Here is a 25053-nt window from a genome sequence, read left to right as displayed (position 1 = left end):
TTTTAGTGCAGTGGCTGCATTCACACACTGGGCCAGGTTTTTTTTGGATGGGATTTTCTATTCAGATTTGGGACCACAAAGGAAGAACAGGTTCTAGATTTGGGACCATGTCCTACATTTAAGCTGGTCCAAATGTCACCACCTAGATATTCATAGTACCATGAAGGCACAAATGGCTTGCCACCAGGTCTGTTTTTCACAAACAAGGATCACAACTATTTAACCACATATCTGGCAAAACCAAAACCAGGACACCTACATTCATCACCTTGGAAATACCCCTTCAACAAAAACAAACAAACAAACCTAAACAAAAAACCCAACAAAACCCTCTAGAACTTCACCTCACTCCCAAAGTATTAAGAACACATTGCTGTTCTTCCAGCAGCAGCCAGGTTAATGCAGGTAACTAATCTAAAGCTGTAAATATAGTATTTTATTGTGGAATATTTCCCAATACCTGCTTAGGAACAATTCAGGACCATCCAACAATGGACCATCCAAGTCTGAATACAGAAATTAAATAAAGGTCCAGGCACAGATAGTATCTTAAGCTAGAAAAGCAAAACAAATAAGGAAAGCAGAAGTGCATTCCAAAGGGAAAGGACAGCTTTCAGCAAGAAGATGCCAAGCTGCACAAACAGGCTCCTTAATGGCTGAGAAAATTTAGGAACATTTGCATGCATCCATAGATTGGAAACTCCTGGGTCTGTCAGACTGGTTTTAGTTATCTGTTTTCCATTTCACACTTCCACCTTGCTGCTCTTAATTTTTATGAACCACTGCCTATGTTATTTCTTCCACATGTGACATTATTTAGCCCATTTCCTAGGCTGTCTGCAAATGCCTCCTTACCAATGGGCATTCTGCCTCACTGTCATCACTTAACCCCTGATAACCCCTTGCCATCATACATAAGGCATAGATATAATCTAAAGCTGTAAACATTTTATTGTGGAATATTTCCCAATACCTGCTTAGGAACAATTCAGGACCATCCAACAATGGACCATCCAATTCTGAATAGAATTGATAGAGGCTAAGATCTCTAGGATCACTTCCTTTTCCCAGCTTGTATTCTACCTTAATGCACCAAAGGTAAGTGCAATCCAGTGTTAACTTCCAGCTCAAAGTTTCCAGCCTCTAACAATTCAGTCAGTTCAACATCCTGGCCTTTGAACATTTCCTTGGTATACAGGATACTTACATTGGCAGGGTGAAAAATCTTTACCTGTGGGCCATTCTGAAGTGCTGGATTTCCTGGTACCCTTTTTCCTGATCCTATACTGCTGAGAATAGTCAACCACTTCTCCTCGAGCTTTTCGTCCATCAGGGGAAGGAGTGAAGAATTTAGTAAGGCCATCTATAAGCCCTTTGGTTTTCTTGTTAAACTTCAAGGTGTTGCTGCCATCTCTGCAGAAGTCCAAACCATCTGTCTGTTCCAGGTACCCTCCTTCTGATGGTGCTGACTGGTTGGCCAGAGCCATCTTACGCTTCCGACCCCGGCCAGGACCGGCGCGGACTTTGCTGAAAGGACCTTTTGATCTAAAGGATAAGAAGGGGGAAAAAATATGGTCAAAAGATATGCTCAGGTGGCCCAGCATCTTCTCTATTGATTTATTTATCAACCACGCAGAATATGAGCTGAAGAATTTAATAATATGTGAGTCATCAAGAGTCTGTGCACCAGGATTGAAACATCTCAGTAGAAGGTGCTGTACTGTTTTTCTCTACACTGAACATTATGTCAAACTAATCTGAGTATAAAGAATAGATTTTCACCAAATTTAACATAACATTAGATTTTAAAATCAGTAACCAGAAGAAATAAATTGCACAGAAGGCTTCAATTGATGCAATCATTAAGCATTTACACTTGTCATTTGCCATAGTTTTTGTACTGATAGGGAATTGTTGTAAAAATTCCACAGAAAGTTAAACCACAAAGGATGTGCCTGTTGTCTAAGAACCTCTACCACTGATGGTCACCTTAGCTGAAACAGCACTGCTCTCCAACCAGCTGCAATCTTAAAGACTGTAAACTTTAAAACTCTATTGAAATGGAAGTCATCCAGCAAAAGAGATTACATGAACAGCAACATTTGTTTATGACTATAAGGAATAGTTCAAAAAGAAATAGTAAATTACTACAAAGAGTAAAAAATTTCAGCCAAAAGAAGCACTAAGGTTACTTTTAGTCTTTTACAGCCATTTTCAGAAAATCTGTAATGAACAGCTCTGAATTGTAAAAGAAAACTCCTCACAAAGTAGAGACTTTAGAAACACCCCAAATTCCTACAGAATTTCCCATCTCCCTCTCCCTTGTAGAGACTTACGTTGTGTTTTGATTCTTTAACCTGTTTTTAGGACGTCCTATTGGGTTAGCATAGCGTCTTTTTATCTGTGCTGCCTTCTTCTGTAGAAGTTTTCTTCCTTTCTTCCGTGGTCGACATATTTGACATATCCACATACCTGTAACACAAAATCACTGAATGCAAAAGACATCTGTATAGGACAAAAGGGAGAAATCCTGAGATTAAGGGGAACAACAGTTCCAAAGGCACTGATTATCACATATATGTGTAAGGAGAATTATGGGGATGCTTCAACAATCCAAACTCAAGTCTTGTTAATATTCCCCAGCCCCCAAAGAGTTCCCAACACAAAGGAAGTCTCCTTAATTGGCAGCACATCATCAGAAAACCGTAATTAAATGATTAATTATCCCATTATCTGCTTGTGACTATACTTCTTTCAGCTATCTTATATATGGAAGTTTTCTTCTAAAACTTCCAAGGAAGAAAGAAAGGTTTCCTTCCTGCCAAGGAAGAGTCTTCCATAGATAATCTGCTGTCTGATAGGAAAGAGATCTGTCCAGAATATTCTACTGTCCAAATGGATATCACTTCAAAAACACATCAACCATCTCCTTCTTTTGTACAAGGCTATTCATACAAATGAAAGCTGATCATCTTAATCTGCAGGGATCACTTCTATTACTTCAAACCTCAAGAATTTTTTTCCAAATCCTTCACAGAGAGCAATGTACAGGAAACAGGAGATAGTGAAAAAACCTGGATGTGAAGTTCTGACCCTTTGGTTTCTAATACCTGAAAGGTAATTCCAAACAAAAATGAGCTAAATGTAGCTAAAAGAGGATCAAATAAGTGGAAGCACTGCCTGCCCACTGACCTCTTCCAACACCACCTTAAACGATCGTTTTCACCACAAAGTGCTCACCTTTTGGCATCCTGGTAAGAGGAGGATCACAGCATTCCATGTGAAAGCCACGGTCACAGGAGTCACAGAACAGCATGTTATCCTGTGGAGGACAAAACCTCTCAATGTGTGCATCAGCACCAAGCCCTGCATTCATCTGCCACTATCCCAGAGAGCAGGCACACAGCTCTCAGCTACAATTCAAGGTATTTCACAGGTCTCAGGGTACCAGACTAAAATAAAAACTGCAGATATTTGCCTCTAGTGTAATTTGATTTTGTAGTTTAGCATAACAGCCACAAAACTGGTGTGCACTTCATTCAATCCATACTTCACTGTACTCACAGCATTTTTCCCTTGGTCTCTACAGGAACTGCATGTTTTGCATTCAATACATTGCCATCGCAAGGCCTTGACTCGCACGGTCAGCTCTGGAGAGAACTTCAAACAGGACGGATGACCTAGAGAAAAATAGGAAATGTTACTGGTGAAATCATAGAGAAAAAAGAGAAAATGTTACCGGTGAAATCATAGAGAAAAATAGGAAATGTTACTGGTGAAATCATAGAGAAAAATAGGAAATGTTACTGGTAAAATCATAGAGAAAAATAGGAAATGTTACTGGTGAAATCACAGAGAAAAAATAGGAAATGTTACTGGTGAAATCATAGAGAAAAAATAGGAAATGTTACCAGTGAAATCATAGAGAAAAATAGGAAATGTTACCAGTGAAATCATAGAGAAAAATAGGAAATGTTACCAGTGAAATCATAGAGAAAAAAGAGAAAATGTTCCTGGTGAAATTATAGAGAAAAAAGAGAAAATGTTACCAGTGAAATCATAGAGAAAAATAGGAAATGTTACCGGTGAAATCATAGAGAAAAAAGATAAAATGTTACCAGTGAAATCATAGAGAAAAATTGGAAATGTTACTGGTGAAATAGAGAAAAATAGGAAATGTTACCGGTGAAATCATAGAGAAAAAAGAGAGAATGTTACCAGTAAAATCATAGAGAAAAAAGAGAAAATGTTATTGGTGAAATCATAGAGAAAAAAGAGAGAAAATGTTCCTGGTGAAATCATAGAGAGAAAAAAGAGAAAATGTTACCAGTGAAATCATAGAGAAAAATAGGAAATGTTACCGGTAAAATCATAGAGAAAAAAGAGAGAAAATGTTCCTGGTAAAATCACTATACCTCTGTTAATGGCCATAGATACCTCATGTAGAGAGTACTTAATCAATGATGTATTCTCATGCAGAATTTTGGCTATCCAGATATTCCTATTTTTAAGTGCTTCTATTCTACCTACTTATAACACAAACCAATGCCCTAGATAGCAAACAGTAGGCCCACATGCAAAAAGAACCCAAAGATAATTCTTCCTAACTGAATTGAGAAATTGAGGGTGAAACTGGTCTTCATAGCCACATTAAAAAACAACAAACTCCCAGGAGCCAAATGAGTTATTTGTGCTGGGTTAACTCAGCTGCCTCCTCTTTACAAGCCTGAGATTCAGCTGAACTATCCCTGTATTTTAGGGATAGAAAGATATTCCTCACATGGCAGGAGTGACTCCAGCAGAATTCTCTATTTTAAATGGGAAGACTCTCAGTGGATGCACACTCCCTGTGTGCAGGGGCAGCACCAGGCAGAGCAGCAGCTGCTCTGTCTCAAGGGAAGGGTGTGAAAGCAGCAGCCCTGGGAATGGTCACCTACCACTGTTGCCACAGTCAGCACAGGAGATGAGCTCTTCAGGTTTCTTCTCCCGGTTTTGCTCTTTTGTACCAAGGCAGAAACTGCAAATTGGGATTGGTTCAGCAACCGGCTGTGAGGAAAAGAGACAGTGAGAGCACTGGGTGTCTCAAGGGAGCAAACTGGAGTCCGTGAAATGGCACAGGCATTTCTATATCACATCAATAGGATGGAATACACATCACACCTCAAAGATTTTACCTGGTTCTCACATTCAATACAGCACTAACTGAACAGAAGTTAGTACTCCAAAGTACAAAAACTGTTAACACTGTTATGAAAAACTTAAATAAAATCTTCCTGCAGAAAATGGTTCTTTTTCTGTTCATGACTGGACTCAGGTGTCAGACATGTAGCTGCTTGCAGTCAGCATCAGGTTTACTGGGGGAAAAACCCTTGGGTATGGAGGGTCAATCAGTGCTTCCATTTCTTAGGAATCAAGATTCCAGGAATTACTTTTACCTTCTACCTTTGGAAAGGAAAGCTCTAACACTCATGCAATTTTTTCAGGGGAAAAATAAAATTATTTCACTCCAGGAAGTGCATGAGCAATTTATTTCATCAAAGAGAGTTTCACAGACAGTCAATAGCCTAAGACACTAGTTCTTTTCTGTTTTAGCCAGTATTTGTGCATACTCTGTTCATCCCCACAGTTTTTCAAGATTGGATGCCCACATGTAACACTGTCTAGGTTTGGAAGAACCAGATCAAAGATGATCCTTCACAGCTTCAATGTTTCCTGTATTTACCATCCTGGCAAGCTGCAAGCAAACACTTTACCACATTTAAAAAAACCCCAAAACATCTACAGTTCTGGGGAAGGCTCTACTAGAATTCAGAATGTTTTAATTAATGAAATTGGAACAATTTTGAACGTGGAGATCAGGCTACTCTCCCCAAGCTTCTGTGTGAGACTGTTATGCTAAGTATGGAGAGATTTCTCTGCTGCTGTGTTTGTTCAGCAAAGAACATCCTGGCAAGTGAAAAATGCAAGCACACAATGAAAGATTAGTGAAAACAAGACTGGAAACAGGCAGCTCGGTTTCATACTGCAAATTTTTGGCAGACATTCAACTCCTTCTGCTGTTTTGCTTGCAAGCACATCTCTCTGTGTGATGTCACCAGATTCAGTGAGGGAGGGAGCCAGAACAAATTGGGCTGACAGTGTCTTACAGCCTGCCAGCCTCTCTGCACATGTTGTTACTATACAAAGGGTTTCTAGAAACCAAATGTGCTTTGAAGATTCTCAGACTCCGCTCTCCCAAAGGCGACTACGGAGAAGCGCCTAAGGAGAAACGCGTGTGTAGGAATTTTACAATGTCGTTTTTGGCAAAGCCATCTGCTTTGTAATCTTCTTAATTTAGGAAAAGCGAGGTTAGGAAACGCCTCAAAACTCACAGTCAAGTCTGCAGCCACAATGGTCACTTGTCAGTAATGTTAAAGCACTTTACAGATGTTTTAATGCCACCTGAGGCTCACTAGAGAGCAGGACTATCTGTGTCCCATCCTCACAAATTTCCTTCTGCTCCTCATTGTGGTTGGAATGGAGTGGGTATAGAATTTAAACCAACACAAACATTCACGGAGTGGGTACAGAATTTAAACCAACACAAACATTCACGGAGTGGGTACAGAATTTAAATCAACACAAACATTCACGGAGTGGGTACAGAATTTAAATCAACACATTCACACCAACTTTTGTTTTTTTTGCTTTGCTCTTTAAGATCCCCTTAACGTGAGCCCCCTAAAGCAATGGTAGATGGCTTCTGAGAATTCAGATAATGCTTTTTTGTGTGTATGTTTTTAAGCCAGTGACAAATCATTACTCCTCACTTCAAACAGCCCATTCTGTTGCAAAGGTCTTCCTCAAAAGCTGCAGCTCCTGGCAAGAGCAGATGAACCAGAAAAGACAGAGGGAAAGTACAACTTACACCACAGGGGAAAAAACAATGATTTTTAACATGAGGAAACATGTTTCAGTGAGCACAGCATCACTGAGCCTGGTTCCATGCCTTTTGGATCAGTGGCTGGAGAGGAAAACTGCTTCAGTTCCATGGCTCAATAAAATCAGAACCAAGGAATTTCACATTGTCAAAGTAGTTTTACAAATCGTGCAGGCTTTTTTGCTCTATACAGAGAAAACTGCAGAATTCAGGAAATACTATTAAATAATATCAACTTGTAGCAGCAATGGTTGGTAACTAACCCTTCTATAGAAGTTACCAAATCACAACTCTTAATGTTCCCCCCAGACAGTATAGTGAAGGAAAAAAATAAAGCAAATGAGAATAAAAAAGGAAATCCCTTAAAATACTGTTTTTACTCAAGAAAATGATGCTAAATATATTTTAACACACCCAGGAAAAGCTATTACCATAACACAAACGTGTATGTTTGTCTGTGTAAATGGACATTGTCTCTAATTCACTTGTAAGGAAGGAGTGCATTTCTATAGCAGAATGATGGCCTAAAACATGAGACTGCATTGAAAGAAATGTAAGGGAGAGAAAAGACAAAACAGCACAGAAGAAAGGAACAAGCATGAAATACATACCTCATCTTAAGAGAAACACTTAGAGTAATTTAAATAGAAAAATTAACATTTAAAGTAAGTGCTGCTGTTTGAGGAAGGACTAATAGAACTCTGAGAAAATCTGAAATGCTGCTACAAGAGTAGAGTCAAGTGCAAAGGCCAATAGCTTGGATATTAATGAGGTATGTACTGGCTGAATTTTCTGCAGTGATTATTGATATCTGGAAATCAATGCAAAAAACAATGTGAATAGTATCTGGAGCTGACATTCAAACTAAAGAAATTATCTTACTATGAGATATGCACACGGGAAAAACTTCACAGAACGTCAACTGGAAATGCTTGACAGTCAATTGTGTTAAACAACCTTCCCAGAACGAACAAGTTCTCAAATCAGAGGATTAAAACTACTCAAGATTTGTTAGTCACAATCAGAATCACATGCCAAGACTTCCTGACTGCAGACTCAGGGCACTAAGGGAGGAGAGGCCCAGATTTCCTCCTCTGCAGTAGAAAGAAACTCCCTTCACTTGACACTGATGCAGGAGTTCAAGTTCCTCAAGTTTTCTTTAGCCGAAGTTATATCCTGCAAGCTCTCACCTACACTTGGTCCCAGCTTCAGCATTTTCCAGAAAATAAAGGATGCTGTCTTGGGATGACAGATGATTGTATGACTCTATTTTAGATCAAAGATATTTCTAAGAAGTCACAGCCTTCCACAGCTGTAAAAGGAAAAGACACCACTCCAAGCAGGAGCAAGCTGAAATCTTAAACTGCAAAACACCTTGCATTTATAATATACTAATATTTAATATAATATTTAGTATTTAATATTTAATATTAATATTTATAATATTATAATATATAATACTTAGATGGTCACAAAAAATAAGGAACTTCAGCACTGACTTTGATTCCTAGAAATAACAATAAGTTATATATAATAAGAAGAAATATTAATAATTTTTGTTAAAACCTAACTAATGTCTGTGCATAGAGGTAATTGTTCTATCTTTAAATACTGAACACTGCTTTGCCTCAAGATTAGCAGCATCCCTAAAGGAATGGAAAATACTTCAGTTAGAAAACGAGCAGAAGGAAGAGAATGCAGGGCCCCCATGATACCAGAGAAGACACAAAGGAGCTGTCAGTGAGTGCTCCATGCACATTAAAGATCTCTACCTGCTTCAAGGCTGCTACTTGTGGTTTACCCAGGACACCCACACAACTTCAACCCTGAGACCAAATCCTACTCAGTTTTTTAAACTTCACCACCTTGAGCACAGAATGGAGAGAATACTGTTAAAAATACTTCCTCCACAGTAGTACCCATTGACACAGACAATTAATATCTGATGTCTGACCAGAGTGACAAGAGTGACAAGCTTTGCCTCTAAGTTATCAGCACTCTGGTACCACTCAGCCCAATCCACACTGAATGCATCACTTCAGAACATCCAGTCACAGGTCTCCATGGCAAGAATATTTAGGATTTCCTTCAATGTGCTCCATTACTCCAAGCTACTTCACCTGTTCACTAATTGAGTGAATAAAGTTTAAAGTAATTTTTTACCACTTGTGTTTCCAGAGTTCCACAGAGTACAGATGGAGGCCATCTGTTATCCACAACAAGGTTTTTTTAGACAGAACTACAGACTTCCCTTCCTCAGAACCAGCTGGAAGAGAGTGAATCCTAATCCTCCTCCAGCTGAGAGCCTAAGCTTGAACAGTGCCCTTGGAGAGATGGGTGAGCTCTCAATATGTAATTACAGTGTTCCAGTTGCAGATCATTTATGTGCTCCACCCCACATAAATCAATCCAAAAATAACCTCTTTGCAGTCATTGGGCAGTTGTTTCATTTAAGACATGGAATTACCAATTACTGACTTTAAAGAGGCACAATCTAGCAATAGTTATTGTATGCTTAAAGGCCTTCAAAACAACTAGCATGCCCTCATAGATAGCAACTTTCTAAAAAGATACAAGAGGTCTGGCTTCATGTGAGTTCATGAGTGCACACTGGGATCTAGAATTACTACTGGGAGGAAGGAAGGCCTGGAGGATGCTGCATGTACAATATCCACAGTTAAACTGACTGAAAAGTACACAAAACAAGGAAACACACACACCATAAAGAACATGCCAGACAGCAGCACAGGGAATCTGCTTTAAGTATTACTCCACTTTTCAGCCACAGAAGTTCCTCTTGGTTTTTTTTTCGGGAAGCACTTCCTGAATTTTGGCTTTAAACTCTCACCTGTACTGCAGGATAATATTCAGATATTTACTTAAAGGTTGCTGCAGCCACAGACAGTTTGAACTGACCTAAAAGACAGTTTCAAGGCCAGTGCAAATGGATATCACATATACCACCTGTATTTTCCTTCTAATTGAGGAAGAAACAGTCCTACTGTTGCCCTGAGATCAAATTTCAGATGCTCTGGGAGCTTCTAACACCTAAAGAGCAATTATTTCCATTTCTCCTTCAGTGAGCTGATATGCTATTGCTGTTTTTTTTTAAATAATAATAATAATGATTTTACAAAGATTCTTTCTGTACTAAGTGTCAACAAAACAACAGCAGAGCAAGCTATCTTTAAGGCATTCACCCTTAAGCTGTAATAAGCTGCAGGTCTTAAGTTCCTCATGATGTTGTACCAGGAAAGGGCTCCTTGCTCTTCAGCAATATTAAATATTACTGTGTTGTAGCAGTCTCTCAAAGCAATTATTGCATTGTAGTAATACTGTATTAACTACTCAACAGTTGTGCTGGCTTTGGCTGAGATCCTGTTCATTCTTCTCCCAGTAGCTGTGTTTGGTAGGATGAGAATCCTCTGGATATCTCACTGATCTTTCAGCTGTTGCCAAGTAGAGTTTACCCCAAAATCCAGGATTTTTCAGCTTCTCAGCCCAGCTGCAGTGAGCAGGCACAGGATGCTGGGGGGACACAGCTGGGAGAGCTGACCCAGCCTATCCAAAGAGCTGCTCTAGACCCCATTTTGTCATGCTCAGTACATGAACTGGGGAGAAGCTGTCTGGGGGCTGCTGCTCAGGGACTGCCAGGCCATCAATTGGCAGCTGGGAGGTTGAACTTTCTTGCTCATGTTACTGCCAAGGCTCTTCTAAGAATCAAAGGAAACCTCGTCACAATATTCCCAAAGAATCTGTACCAAGTATATTCCATTAAAGAGAAAAAAATCCCTCAGCACTCTCAAGAACCCACTAAATCAAAAAAAATCACTGTAGCACAGTATGTCACCCCCACCTGCAGAAACTGGTTGGGATTTTACAGAAAGCAGAGGAGTGAAGGTCATTGCACTGTCTGCATGGAAAAGAAAGCAAGCAACCAAGAAGAAAACAAAACTAAAAAATAAACTGTCCTAAAAACCCTGCAGAACAGAAACTTTGAGCCACCAGCAACGTGCCAGTCAATTCATGCTGGCAGAACCTACAGTTTGAACATTTTATATTCAAAATTACTTCAGACTACTATGAAACTCTGCCTGAGTTAGCTAGCACAGAGATGAAGAGCAGACACCTAGGGTTAAACACAAGCACACAGAGACACAAAAACTCAGGAGAATTTATTGAAAGAACACCTTGCAAAATTGATATTTTTCCAGGGTGGACAAAAATCAAATCCCAGCCTAAATTCAGTATTTATAGTAGCTCATTTATAGTAGCTCATACCACCATTCAGCACTCTGATTTGTAACATTTTAAGACCAGCACAGGGAACAATTAATCTCAAAAAATATCAAGCTGCTCCTGAGTTTCAGCACATTCCAAGAAGCCCGAGGAGGCAGTGAAACACACTGTGTTAATAACATGAACAGCCACTGAGATCCATTGGTACCAACACCCTCAACCCAGTCACCTCCTGGGCCAGGTTTGTTTCTATAATCCACTTTTCATAACATTTTACACCTGTACTGATCTCATTATGGACAAAGTTGGGGACTTAAGAAACATTTGTAGTCAGAACACTGGAATTTTCAGCATAGTAATAGTTCCTACATTAAGCCAGCCCACAGCACACTGACAAGTTAAGTAAAGCTCCCACAGTTAAATCAGAACTTCAGGGAAACTTTACTGCTGATAAAGCAGCTGTGCAGATTTTATTTTCTTTTCTTTATGAAGAATACTCGTACAGCAGCTTTAAATCTTCAAATCCTAATAGATCATTAAAGCATCTCTCACCAGAGAGGGAAGCTGACTGCAAAAATCAGGAGTAGGACACACCCAAAGAATTCATCCCTGAACAGGATATTTAGAATAATCAAAAATGTCCCATTCTGTTGAAAACTCTATCTTTTTAGGATAAAAAAGAATAATTTTCACATTCTAGATGACCACTGGCAAATTGATCTTCAGTAAAAAAAGACAAGCTTCTGTTCTACTCTGCATTCACACTAACAGAAAGAATAAGAAAATACTGACTGGGTATGAATTTCACTCCAACACCTTCCTCTTGAGGTTAGAGGGGAGGATCAATGACCTTAGGAATGCAGAGGTATGGTAGAAAGGAGGGGGAAACCACAAAAAATAAGAGAAAGCAACAGAAAAAATTATTTGTTTTTAATAAAGAACATCTATTTCAAATGGGGGAGAGAGGAGGGGGCAGAGGGTACAGAAGTCCCTGAGTGCTCCTACCAGGACCTCCACGCCCTCTAGATCACAGAATGGTCTGGGTGGGCAGGGACCTTAAAAATCACCCAGTTCCAACCCTTGGCACAGGTAGGAACACCTCCCATGGACCAGGGTTTTTCCTATTTCACAACCAAGAGGTTCTAACAGAAAGTTCTTTGCCCGTTATAAAGAAAGTCTCTAGGACAGCATTAGGTGGCAATTGCTAATCGACCCCTCACTACATCACCTGAAGTCAAACAGAAAGAAGAAATGGCAGTCAAATAAAAATGTGGAAGTAAAAGATGATCTCGAGTTTGTTTTGCAAATCCATCTCACCTTCCAGAGAGGAGAATGACTTCCTATGTTTTTCTGACACACCTACAGTAAGCCTGCCACCACACTTTCAGTTCCACTGCACAGAAGCTTTGTCAATTCCCCACAGGAGCCCATCTGCAATTTTCTGATCCAAAGCACAAATTACAGTCCATTTCCTCTCATGTTTAGAAAATTGGATACAATGGGATCCTAAATACACAGTAACAACTTCTAACACACCACACTCAAGATTATTGGCCTCAAATCGCAACTCTGTATTGACACATTCCACGGACCAGAAGAAAACAACCAGATAAAAACTCTGTCTTACCTTATCCTTTTCATGGGGAAGGAGACACACTGGAGGGAGACAGGAAAGAGACTCAAAACTCTCCTTCCCATCAGCATTAGTGGTTGCTTTAGTGTTGAGTTGGTACAGAGGTCCATCCTTAAGGAGCCTACCATGGCCAACAGCTCGTTTGACAGCTAATCGTAATTGCTGGTGAAAAATGGAGGCAGCACTGCCTCCAAACAACGCAGACACATCTTTCTGACCCTTCAGAAAGCGCTCGATGTTCTTCAGGGATGAGCCACTAGACTCAGCCAAGCCCTCAATTGCCCGTTTAATGAGTTTATTCCAGTCCACATTTGGTTTGCCATCCAGCTTGCCATGGTTCCGAGGCTTGGGAAGTGCTATTCTCCCAGGATTATCAGGATCCTTGTAGGAGTTGAGACCCTTGTTGGAGACTTTTAAAATAGTTCCATCTTTAACACTCAGCTCTAACTGCTCCAGAACAGTTTTGCGGTCCAAACCATGTGAAGATGACACTGCATTGCATATCCTCTCCTCTGAAGGGCGCTGCTTTTGCTTCTTTACCTTTTTGATTGCCTCCAAAATCCACTCTGTGTACAGCGGGTTGGCGAGTTTTACCATGGTGAAGAATTCTGTATATCCATAGAGTCGTTATCCTTTATCCTGATGCTGAACGAGTTTCAAATGATGAGAAAACAGATCCTCGAGTGATGGGAACCAGCTAACCATAGCATACACGTTTTCTGGTCTGAATTAATCCTTCTTGCTCAAACATTATTTGTTTTCCCACTGAAGAGAAGAAAACACAACAATTAGAAACTTCTATAGTCTTTCCAATAAATCCCATAACAGCTTCACAGAAAGGTCTTACAGAAATATGTGAAGATTTCAGCGTTATCTCACCTGAGCTTCTGGTCTCACAACCAAAAGAGCTCTAATGTTAGGCCTAGAAGAAAACAAGAGAGACATTTTAAAAAAACAGTTTTGGAGAAAAGGAAAAAAAAAGTAGCAGACAACGTTTATTTGTTAAACACATAGCAGAGTTTTAAGCCACTACATTTCTGAAGTACTGAAGTAATACTTCAGATTTTATCTTTATTACTAATAAAAGCATAATTTAGCACTAAAATTACCCCATACAACCTAGAGAAAAGTGTCCTTTCCATTTTGATCCATTAGTCTACACCAAGATTTGTATCACTGTTGAACACAATATAAATTAATATTTGGGGGGAAAAAAGAAAACCACAACAAACATCTTAAAAGAGCAGCAGCTCTCTGAATTTTTACACATGGAAGACACTGCCTGAAACTTTGACAGAAAATAGGAATAACTAAGACTCTTGAGCAAACAGCAAGAAACTTTCAGAGCACTTTCAGGAGTGTAATCATGGGTTTCCCATCTGTGAAGAAAAGCTACGACAGTTGTTCCATAAAGGAAAAAAGTGAAGAAACACGGGTGGAGATTGCAATTAAATGCTCTACTTTTAGAGGGCACAGAAAAAATACAAGATAATTTTCAGTATTGATGAGGCCCACTAAAAACACCTGAGGACAAGTAACAGGTGACCATACACAGCCTAAAAGGAATGCTTATGACACTGCTAATTAATGATGCTGGTGAAAGGGTGTGAGGCTCTGCTTTAGAGCCTTCAGTTAGTTATCTTTAAAATAGCTTTTTCTGCATGTGATAACTGTTGTGCTGAAGTTCTGCTTCAAGAGTACACTAACCAAGAAGGATCTGTAGTGTTTATCACAAAAAATAATGATTTTCTACAAGGGAGCTTTTAGACAAGAGCTAAGTTGACAACACAGTTATCGTGTTCTGCTTTCTAGTAAGTACTGAAGAATTTATCAACACGCGGAACACATTTGCATACAGACATCAGACTCAATAGCAGAGCTCCACATGGCCAGCACTGGAAACACTCTGAACGACTGCTTAAAGCAGAAAAGATGCACTGCTTGCCTAGAGTTCTTTTATTCTGCGAACAACGGATGCAAAGGGAAACACGGTCCTCGACACCTGCCCTCCTCGCAGAGCAGAGATGCGCTCCGCGGTGCCCCTGGATCCCGACGCCCGAAGGATTCCGTCCCCTCTCCCCGGCCGAGCTCCGAGCGCAGGGCGTTATGCAACCGTCCGGCCAGGCCGGGGCGACACCGGGACGGTCCCAGCGCCGGTGGGTCACTCGCTCGCCGGCCCTCGGGGTGACAAGCGACCCCTGCACCTGCTACCGCTCGTCCCCATCCCTAGCGCGGGTAGGTCCCGCACCAGGCGCCCCAAGCAGCGCACTGCCTCGGCACAGAGGCTCGCACCGGCGAATTCGGGAAAAGCGGGGCGTAGGCCGCAGCGGCGGCAGCCAGCCGGGCCCCACGCAGCTCTCCGTCCTCCCGGACACGGGCAGTGCGGCCCGGCCGGCTCCTCGCACGGGTACGGCCAGGCCCGCGCCCGCCTCAGCCGCGCTCTCCCGCGCCAGACACTGATCGGAGCTCAGCTCGCGGAGCCCCGTCCGCTTCGCCCGCCTCACCCGTGCCGTGCCGCGGCCGCCACCTCCCCGAGGCGTGGGCCTGGCGAGCGCCGCGGGAGCGGACGGCGGGGCCGGGCCTGGCGCAGAGCGGCGGCGGGGCCGGAACAGGCCGCGAGCCTGGAGCGCCCAACTGGGCCTTCCCCTTCCCCAGGCCACGGAGCTCGCCAACCGCCTGTCCCCGACTTCCTCGGCATCAACCACCCGAGCCGGCGCGGCTCCGCCAGCGTTACTTACCGAGGGCCGCGAGCGCCGGGTCCCGGGAGGTGAAGGCCGGACAGCAGCGAAGCCCGAAACTGACACGGCGGCCATCTTGGGCCCGGCGCGCTGCGGCGGGGGGCGGGGGGGCGCGAGGTGGAACAGCCCGCGGGGGGAGGGGGGTGGCGAGGCCACGGAACAGCGCGGCGGGGCGCGGGCGGCCGCCAGGGGGCGCTGCGGGGCCGCGGCTGCGCCGCTGAGGGCGGGGGAGGCGGGGCCACGCTGGGAGCGCGCGGGGCGGGGCGGGGCCGGGCCGTGAGGTGACGGGAGGCGAGGCAGATATCGCCGCTTAAAAGATTTGCCCGCTGTGAAAAATGTCTATTTTGTGATTGCCTCTCGCAAATATTCAAATGAATATGACATGCGTTGTGTTAGAAAGTAATGCTGTGTTAATTCTCTTAAGTAGCGTGTTAAATGTAGTTTTAGGTTGTGACAAAATGTTAAAATAGAAGCTGTGCTAGGTAGGATACTTCTTTTTCTAAAGAAAGGACTCGCACTGAGATAGCAGCCACAGGACACCTAAAATCTTTCAGAGAAAGAGAATTTATTGCTCCATTATCAGGAGAAACGAACTTCTTCCCACCTTGCTCGGGCAGGAGGACGCAGTCAGGATTATGAGGAAGAAGTTGATGATGACCAGACAGAATCCTGTGTTTGAATGGAATTTATGCATCGTGTATGAGGTGTATGAATATGCAACAGGTTATTGTTTTTAAGGGTTAATCCTCTGTTAACATGGGTCCTTTTTTGGGCTTATGCTGCCCAGAAAAAGGTACCCGGACATCCGTAACTCTTTGTATTTATTGTCTCATATTGTCCTTATTCAAATTGTCCAAATTATTATTACTCTAATTGTGTGACTATTTTAATAGCCATTTTATTACTCTTAAACTTTTACAATTTTAAAAACAAGTGATTGGCGTTTTTCACACCCACAATCCTGAATCACAGTTGGGTGTGAAATCTCAGCCTCTCCGTGCTGGGGCAACACTCCGACCTTCCTCCCATATAAAAGAGGCTGTGTGCTCAGACAGTTTATTTAATGGATACAAAGGACTGCTTTTCCATTGTTTTTGTATATTCCCTGCAGTGTAGTAGGAAAGTTATTTGTCATGGCATGTTTTACTCAGAAGTCCAGGGATCTGCTATATGAACATGAAACACTAGTTCCAGTTATGCAAAGAAATAATTTGCTAGAGGGTTTAGGTAAATTTGGCATGACAATTTTTTCACGCCAGCTGGATGTTTCCTGGGGAGTTACTCCGTGGTGAACGAACCAGCAAAATAATGGAGTGGAAAACGTTTCCCTGGCTGTTCCTCCCTGCAAAAGCCGGGTTATTTCCTCATTCCATGGACGGTAGTCCAGTTCCCCTCCAGAAAAGGGACGCGGTGAGGAGCATGAGGGGCAGGTGAACACCCCGCCGAAGCAGGGGGAGCGCGCAGCGGCCCCGTGAGGGGCATCCTCGGGTTGCGATGGCACCGCCTAGCGGGGGCGCCCCTGCATAGCTCCCTGGGCCCCGCGTCTCTCCCTGCCTTGTCAGCTGTGTAACGGGACGGGACACGGAATCGGTCGCCGGACAGAGACATGGGACACAGAGACGCATAGAGCCCGACCGGGCGCGGTCCCCGGGATTGTCACGGAACGGGAGGGCGCCGCTCCGTCCCGTCACGAGCCGCGCGCCCCATCGGCCTATGGGGTCCAATGGCAGCGCTCGCTGCGGAGACCCCGCCCCCGAGCGGGTGGGGGCGTGTTTGCCCGCGCGCCGGGGGCGGGGCCTGCCGGGGGCGGGGCCTGTGTGGGGAGCGCTCTCGGGGGTTTCGCTCCGGCACGGCCCGGCACGGCACGGCCCCGCCGCAGCCATGATCCACAGCCTGTTCCTCATCAACGCCTCGGGGGACATCTTCCTGGAGAAGCACTGGAAGAGCGTGGTTAGCCGCTCCGTCTGTGATTATTTCTTTGAGGCGCAGGAGCGGGCCTCGGAGGCGGAGAACGTGCCGCCGGTGATCCCCACGCCTCACCATTACCTCCTCAGCGTCTACCGGCACAAGATCTTCTTCGTGGCCGTCATCCAGAGCGAGGTGCCGCCGCTCTTCGTCATCGAGTTCCTGCACCGCGTCGTGGACACCTTCCAGGTATGGCCGAGGGGTGTGGGACCCTCGGGAGCCTCGGCAAAGAACCCCTCTGGTTTGCACCTCTTAGGGGTTTTTTTGTTTCCTATCATGTAATTTTCATTCTGCGTTTGTGAGGATGTAGACAGGGCTTGCATAGTTGGGAATTTACTGCCTAGGAATTACGAGGGATTCGTGCTCTGCCTGTGCCCACAAGATGAACCTTTCATAAATGAATATTTCTATTTTGTAGCCTTATCTGCTCTGGGAACTGTGAACTAAGACCACGCTGGCCTTGTTCTCACAAGGAGCTTTTGCTTTTTAATCAATTAGTGACAACCTGCCCGTTTACATCTAATGATGCTTCTTGGAAGCTTCCTAAAGCAGTGAATTGCGGGAGTTGCCCCAGAGGAGCTGTATTCCCTCTCTGCTCTGGTTGACACATCTTGTGATCAGTTTAGGAAAACACCAAAGATGTCTGTCTGTCTTCCTCCTGCCAACAACAGCCTTGTGTTGTCTGCGTTTGAAATGTCTTGTGACCAGCATCTTGCCAGCACACAGGAAATGTGTGTGCTTGGCCAAACGAGTGTCATGGGAGCTTCTGCTTCCAAGATGTCAGTCAGAACCTGTAACTCAGACTGTACTCTGAGTTATGTTTCTCTGACTTCAGGGAGTGGATTGGCCATTCAGGCCAGAAGTGGATGGTGTCAGACCCTTAGGTCTCGTTTTTTATGAGGGTATGAGGCACGAGTGTGTTGTCACTGGCTTAGATGTGTATTAAAATCTGGTATGTCTGAAAAAGAGTGTTTGTAATGTAGAACTAGGATTTCTCTACTGTCACAGCATACATAAACTCATTCTTTATGCAAAATGCCCGATCTCTTTAATTGCTGTAAGTAACTAGAAGCTCGGGTTTGTGTTTGTGCACTTGCTCTCTCCTGTAAGATGCTTGAAGTTCACATAGAATAAGACAGTGAATAAATTAAATGTTCAATTTTAAAAATTGCTGAATTGGTTGGGACAGCTGATGGGGGGATTTGCCTCCTTACTGGAGCAGTGGCTGAGGTGTGCTCAGAGCTGTGTGTCTGGTGTGCTTGTAGTAATTCAGGGAGTTTCAGTGGTTTTTTTGCCTCCTTCAAGAAGGGAGAGCACTGGACTGAATGATCACTAAGATTCTCTTGCAGAGACCATTGAGTAATTCTTTCTTTTGCACAGGATTATTTTGGTGTCTGTTCAGAGGTGATAATCAAGGACAATGTTGTGGTGGTTTATGAGGTGCTGGAGGAGATGCTGGACAATGGCTTTCCATTGGCAACAGAGTCCAATATCCTGAAGGAGCTGATAAAGCCTCCAACTATTCTGCGAACAGTCGTCAACACTATCACAGGTACAGGGAAACAAGAGGAAGAGAAACTGGGGGCTCCAGGTGGCAACATTCCCACACAAGGAAATTAGGACATGGGTGGAGAAAATTTATGTTGTCCTGTACCATTCATGCAGCACAGGTGTGTTAAGGGAGTGTTAATTGTGTTAAGGGAGTCATGTGTCTGTGCTTTGCTTTGAGGTTCTTTCCAATTTCAGCACCAGCTGCACTTTGGTTCTGGCCTGATTTGGGGTATTTTAACCTGAAAAAGTCAGATTGCATTTTCAGTTAGACATGCCATGACTTCCAGGATGAGTTAGTTTCATGTGAGTTTACCCATCCCCATGTGTAGACACTTTCCCATGCATTACTGTGGGATGTTTTAGAGCTGGGTGTAAGAGAGGTGTACATTTTTGGAGTACTGGGAGTCTGGAAGAGTAATTGCTTTCCTACAAAGAAACAGAGCTTCTTGGGGATTAATTACAATTAAGCTCAATAAAGCCAGGGACTTGCTCTGCAGCATTGCCTAACTTCTGTGGTTGTTGATTCCCTGTCTTTTTCCAGGAAGCACAAATGTGGGTGACCAGCTTCCCACTGGACAGCTCTCAGTGGTGCCTTGGAGACGTACTGGTGTAAAATACACCAACAATGAGGCCTATTTTGATGTGATTGAGGAGATAGATGCAATCATTGACAAATCAGGTATGGAAGCTGCTCCTGGTTAAGAATAGGATAACTTGTCCTGACAGTGGGTGAAGAGAGAGTTGGGTTTTGAAATAGGTGCACCTTCATCCAAGTGTGGGAAGCTCTGGTCCCATTTTTACTCTGGAATGATGCTAACTTGTATGTGCAGTTCAGTCAAAAATTTTACAGAGGCACCAAGATTTTCACTTGTCTTTGTTCTTGAGGTCTCATAAGTAATTCTGCATTGGGGAAAATAGAAGATGAGTAAAAACTGGGCATAGCACTTTCTCTTTTGTATTTGTGCTTCTTAGTCTTGTTAGAATTGGGAGCTGTTGTCATTGGCCATTAAAATGGACATTGTTGGTGTCCATGGTTCTTAACTGAATGAATCTTCTAGAGGAGTCATTGGGAATGATACAGATATTTAACATATTGAACTGTGGCATTTCATTCAGAAAATAGATTTCCTTCCTCTTCACTCAGAGTTTTTCCACTTTGGGATTTTTTTGATCAGGTTCACAAAACCACCTGTGTTTTTCTTATTGTTACAGGTTCCACTATTACTGCTGAAATCCAAGGAGTGATTGATGCTTGTGTCAAGCTGACTGGGATGCCAGACCTTACCCTCTCCTTTATGGTAAAGCTCAAGGCTGTATCTTTACTTTAGTATTTTGAGAGGGATTTCCCAGCCCTGCTGCTAAGATTGTGATGATGGAGCCCAGTACCTCAGAATCTGGGTATGCTGGACGAAAAGAGAAAGAAATAACAATGGGAACTCATCAGGAACTTCAGCAACTTGGAGCCTAAAAAGGCTTTTTCAGATTATTTATTTAAAAGCACGGGTGATGTGTGCTGTGGCTAAGTTTTTGAGATACAGTGGTGCTTAAAGCAGATACCCTGAAGAGCCACCTCTGCTATGAGTACACACCAATGTAATTATGTGAGACGACTAAGTTTTCTCAAATAGGATTAAAAATATCCTAAAAAAAGGATAGAGGTTATTGAGTGCTGCTTTCACATAGATATAATGGCATCAGACACGTCTGGATGTAGACACCTTCAAGTGGTCAAGAGTGTGTCAAATGGTAGGCTGTTCATGGATGGAAGCTTGCTAAGAAGGGGAGGTCATTTTAAGGTCATTTTAAGTCATTTTAAGTCATTTTAAGGTCATTTTAAGTCATTTTAAGGTCATTTGAAGCTGCACTGCCTCCACAGACCTTGTGAGTTCTTGTTCCAGAACCCTCGGCTATTGGACGATGTCAGCTTCCACCCCTGTGTGCGTTTCAAGCGCTGGGAGTCAGAGAGGATCCTCTCCTTCATTCCTCCTGACGGGAATTTCCGCCTGCTGTCCTACCATGTCAGTGCTCAGAAGTAGGTGATGAGTCTGCTGCTGTGAGTTATGAAATTTGGGTCTTTCTGGCTAGGAAGAGGATAAAAGAAGGAACTTTTTAAAGATGAGGTGGCGTGTTGAGCCAAGTGAAGTAGAGGTGCATGGTGATTTGTGTTTTTCTTTTTTTTTAAATTACACTTTTTCTCCTTGTGATTCTGTAATTTCTTTCTGACCAGCCAGCATTTTTCAAAGACTGCTAGCAGATAAACAAAGTAGATAGTGAAAGAATTGGACAGTGTGAAGGAATCAGGCTGTTGATTTCATATGTTTAAAAAAACTTTTAGAATAAAACAAGATAGTTTGGTGCTCCTGTTAGGTTTTTGACATCTCTCCTAATGGAACCACAAGTTCTTGTCCAGGTTTGCATTCTTTTCTAGAAGCAGCTTGCCAAGTACTATTTGGAGTTTACAGTTGCTGAAGAATTTTGCTAGACCTTTGTCAGATTTATCTCTAGTAGGTGAAAAGGAATGGCAACTGCAACCAAAAGCGCAAATATGAAGTTCAAGTGGTGTTGCACTGCCAGGAACTGCTTGTCAACCTGGCTGTGACAAGCAAAACCATTTCTTTTGGTCAAGCTTCCTGTTTTATTGGATGTAGTTCCCTTTTCTGATCAAACAGGACACAGCAAGCTTGATCGCAAGAAGTGTAATTAAGACGTGAGAATGGACTCCTGACTTTGCTCCTAGCTCAAACAAACGAGTGGAGCATTTCCTTCTCTTCTAAGCAAATATGAAGATGAGAGATTGACAAGGCCTTTCTGTTTGTGTCTTTATTCTAGCCTTGTGGCAATTCCTGTCTACGTTAAGCACAACATCAGTTTTCGTGACAGCAGCTCCCTGGGACGCTTTGAGATCACAGTGGGGCCAAAGCAGACTATGGGGAAGACTGTAGAGGGAGTGATGGTCACTAGCCAGATGCCAAAAAGTGTCTTAAATATGACCCTCACACCCTCCCAGGGAACACATGCCTTTGATCCAGTTACAAAGGTGAGAGAAATTAGATTTTTTTTTCTTTTTTTAATCTTTCTTATCTATCAGAAAATGCAGTCAACCTGTTCATGCTTACTTCCACAAACACTGCTTTGTTGAAGGCACTATGTTGGGGTGAGAACTTTTTCTGGGTTTTCTTAATCCCCAGAACAAATCCCTTGGTGTCTGAGTGGGTTGTAGTTCTGGCCACTTGGTGTGTGAAGAAAATCCAAGCACTGCTCTTGTATAATGGCACATCAATCTGGTGGATGCCTTACAAACTTATCTTCTTGTCCTGCCCAGTGCTGCATGTCAGTCTTTTGCAAACACTGAGGGTTGGGTAATGGTTTTGGTTTGGTTTGGGGTGTTCTGGTTTTGTTGTTTGAACCTGAGGAGGTAACTTTTGTTTTTCTTCTTGCAAACATTATTCTGATGGGCTTACCCTTTAGCACACAATTAGTAGAAATAGCATTCATAGAAGGCTTTTGGGGAGCCTCATGGAAAGAGAGGGAGAACAAAGGTTTGGAGTGAGGCATCCCCTCCTTAATCCTGTGTCTGGCCAATATGAAAGGCAAGATACTAAGAAAAAGGCATTTTTCATAGAGAAACATTAAAAGCTGTCATTGGAAGGGGACTCTTCTTTCCAAGGTGCAGCATTTGAGTTTCACTGCTGCATTTTCTGCTCCTTTAAGTTACTGTCATGGGATGTTGGGAAAATAAACCCCCAGAAACTGCCAAGTCTGAAGGGGAGCGTGAGCCTGCAAGCTGGGACATCGAAACCAGATGAAAACCCCACCATTAACCTGCAGTTTAAAATCCAGCAGTTGGCTATATCTGGTAAGTGGCTCTGAGGTAAAGAAGTGGAATGTTCTCTGCTCTGCTGGTGCTCATTCTGCATGTAGCTGAAGTAAGTTTTCAAAACTTCTGAAGTACATTCTCCCTGAAACATTCTTCAATGTTCTTCAAGCAAAAAAGTTGTCTGCTTTGACTACAGATACATGGATTTGTTCTTTCTAGTGGTCTGTGAAACAACTTGCCTGCATTTCCTTGCATTTTGTGCTTACAGGCCTCTAAAGAAAATTAAAGGTATGGATGTGTTTGTAAAGAGTGATTCTAACAATGAGCAGGTGTCAGCTTTTCTCCATTCCGTCTACTGCTTGCTAAAACCTTCCCTGTGCTTTCTGCAGCACCAATATCATCTTCTGTCCCTTATCCCAAAGGCTTTTCAGCTTTGTTTGTGGCAGCAGTCAGTCTCATGCAGTGTTTGTTTGCCTCTAGGACTGAAGGTGAATCGCCTGGACATGTATGGGGAGAAGTACAAGCCATTCAAGGGGATCAAATACATGACTAAGGCTGGCAAGTTCCAAGTGCGAACCTAGAGGCTCCTGCTAGCGAGGAAGAGCACTTCTCCTACTGCCCTTGTCCCTGGCTGTTGGATGCAGCCTCTTATCCCATCCATCTCTTTAGGGTTGCTCCCTTGTCTGTAGTAGCATAAGCAGGAAAGCCAGTGCTCAGAGTGCTGGAAAGCAGGGAAAAGTAAGGTTGACCTGAAACCACCTCATCCCTACCTGAGTCTGAAGTATTTGGAACAACAGTAGATGGGAGAGTTGCTCAGGTCCCTTAAGATTAGCAAGTCAGCTATGTAAGCTTGTATCACCTTCATTTTGCTGTCTTAGAGGAAATTCTAGGGATTTATGGCCTTTTGTAGCTCCTCTTCCTTGTATTTTGTTTGGCTTTTATCCTGTTGTACGTGCTACAAAGTTGAATTTCCACAAACTTCAATGTGATGATCCAGCATCTGCATTCCTGTATCACTGGGTGTTAGGGTGTAGAGCTGTGTAGCTCTTGCCAGCAGGGAGAACATTTTGCTGTTCTGCCTCAAAAGGACTGGAAGAAACTGCAAGATTGTTCTACCCAGGATGGGAAGTTGAGAAGCCTGAGATTGGGAATGGTGCCACAAAAGAAAGAAGGGAAGAATTGCATTCTTTCTCGAGGTATTTCATAAGGTGTCCTGATCATCAAGGATCTTGAGTCTCTGAATACAGACTTGAAGCACATTCAGATCTTGTAACTGATGGGCAGTGGTATCTCCATGTCATTCTGCTTCTCCTCTTATTTCACCAGTGTTTGAAGGTAGGAATTCTCCTAGCTTATTTGGGGAATCAGAAGAGACACACAGTGGAACTTCTGTGGAGACAGCACTGATGGAATTTGAAGCTGTGGCTACATGAAGATAACCCCTGTCCTAGTAACTTGTTGGAACCTCTTTTTGCCTCTCCTTTCCTATTGCAAATGATGGTGATAGTGCTGTTTTCCTGCTCACTGATGTCTTCCTTGGAGATAATTGTGACCTGGTACCTTTGCAGTGTTCCTCCTGTCCTACCTCATTTCAGTTTCTGTACCAGTCAGGTGCTGTGCAGATGGATTCAGACCTATGCCAGGTTTTTCACTGGGATCATCTCTTCCTCAGGAGCTGTATCTGCCCATCCCAGGCTGTGGTGCATCCCTCTGTACAGCAGGAATAGGAAATGAGAGGCACCTGCACTGTTCATATTGTCTGTCACAGGCTCTTTGGCCACTGCATGCCAGTGGATTTTCTCTTGCCAGCAGAGCTTGCACTGAGCTGCTGCACACATGACCACACACGTGTGGCTGTGGGGTCCAGCACGTGCAGTTCATGTTTGTGAACAGAACAGGGAGACCCTGAACGAGGGAGGGCGTTCATTCCACCTTGCATGTGGTGGACACTTCATGAGGGGCCTCTTGCTTGTGGGATTACTGCTTCCTGTGCAGCTGAGGGGTTCCAGGGCAGGTGGCATTCTGCTGAGGTGATGTTACTGCTGAGCATGTTCAGTGCAAACAAATCCTTCAACAAGGGCGTCAATAAAATGGATTTTTACATGTCAACTGTGTCGTTTCAGAGTGCTTTGTGCAGGCTTTATAAGAAATAAAGTTGGTATTTGAGGAGGAATGTAAATTATGCCAATTT

At 43.2% G+C, this 25053-nt stretch overlaps 2 protein-coding genes across 2 annotated transcripts in view; one reads left to right on the top strand and one right to left on the bottom strand.

The window, feature by feature from the left end:
• Positions 1 to 15584, bottom strand: part of KAT6A (lysine acetyltransferase 6A) — a 30466-nt gene extending 14882 nt beyond the window's left edge. Inside the window, exons 1-8 of the mRNA XM_066567224.1 lie at positions 15530 to 15584; positions 13671 to 13713; positions 12786 to 13556; positions 4938 to 5046; positions 3565 to 3680; positions 3241 to 3322; positions 2337 to 2472; positions 1232 to 1545 (exon numbers count right to left, since the gene is read on the bottom strand). Coding sequence (XP_066423321.1) covers positions 1232 to 1545; positions 2337 to 2472; positions 3241 to 3322; positions 3565 to 3680; positions 4938 to 5046; positions 12786 to 13388 — 1360 coding nt within the window. The 5' untranslated portion in view covers positions 13389 to 13556; positions 13671 to 13713; positions 15530 to 15584. The remainder of the gene's footprint in view (positions 1 to 1231; positions 1546 to 2336; positions 2473 to 3240; positions 3323 to 3564; positions 3681 to 4937; positions 5047 to 12785; positions 13557 to 13670; positions 13714 to 15529) is intronic.
• Positions 15585 to 17346: 1762 nt separating this feature from the next.
• On the top strand, positions 17347 to 24971 carry AP3M2 (adaptor related protein complex 3 subunit mu 2). Its single transcript, XM_066567432.1, has 8 exons — positions 17347 to 17683; positions 18875 to 19046; positions 19587 to 19724; positions 20258 to 20343; positions 20944 to 21077; positions 21875 to 22082; positions 22757 to 22901; positions 23343 to 24971. Exons 1-8 carry the CDS (start codon positions 17411 to 17413, stop codon positions 23441 to 23443), a joined length of 1257 nt encoding a protein of 418 aa, XP_066423529.1. The 5' UTR covers positions 17347 to 17410; the 3' UTR covers positions 23444 to 24971.
• Positions 24972 to 25053: the final 82 nt, after the last annotated feature.

This window comes from Molothrus aeneus, chromosome 29 (assembly GCF_037042795.1).
Source record: "Molothrus aeneus isolate 106 chromosome 29, BPBGC_Maene_1.0, whole genome shotgun sequence".
Taxonomy (NCBI): Eukaryota; Metazoa; Chordata; class Aves; order Passeriformes; family Icteridae; genus Molothrus; species Molothrus aeneus.
This window is presented reverse-complemented; position numbering and strand designations above follow the sequence as displayed.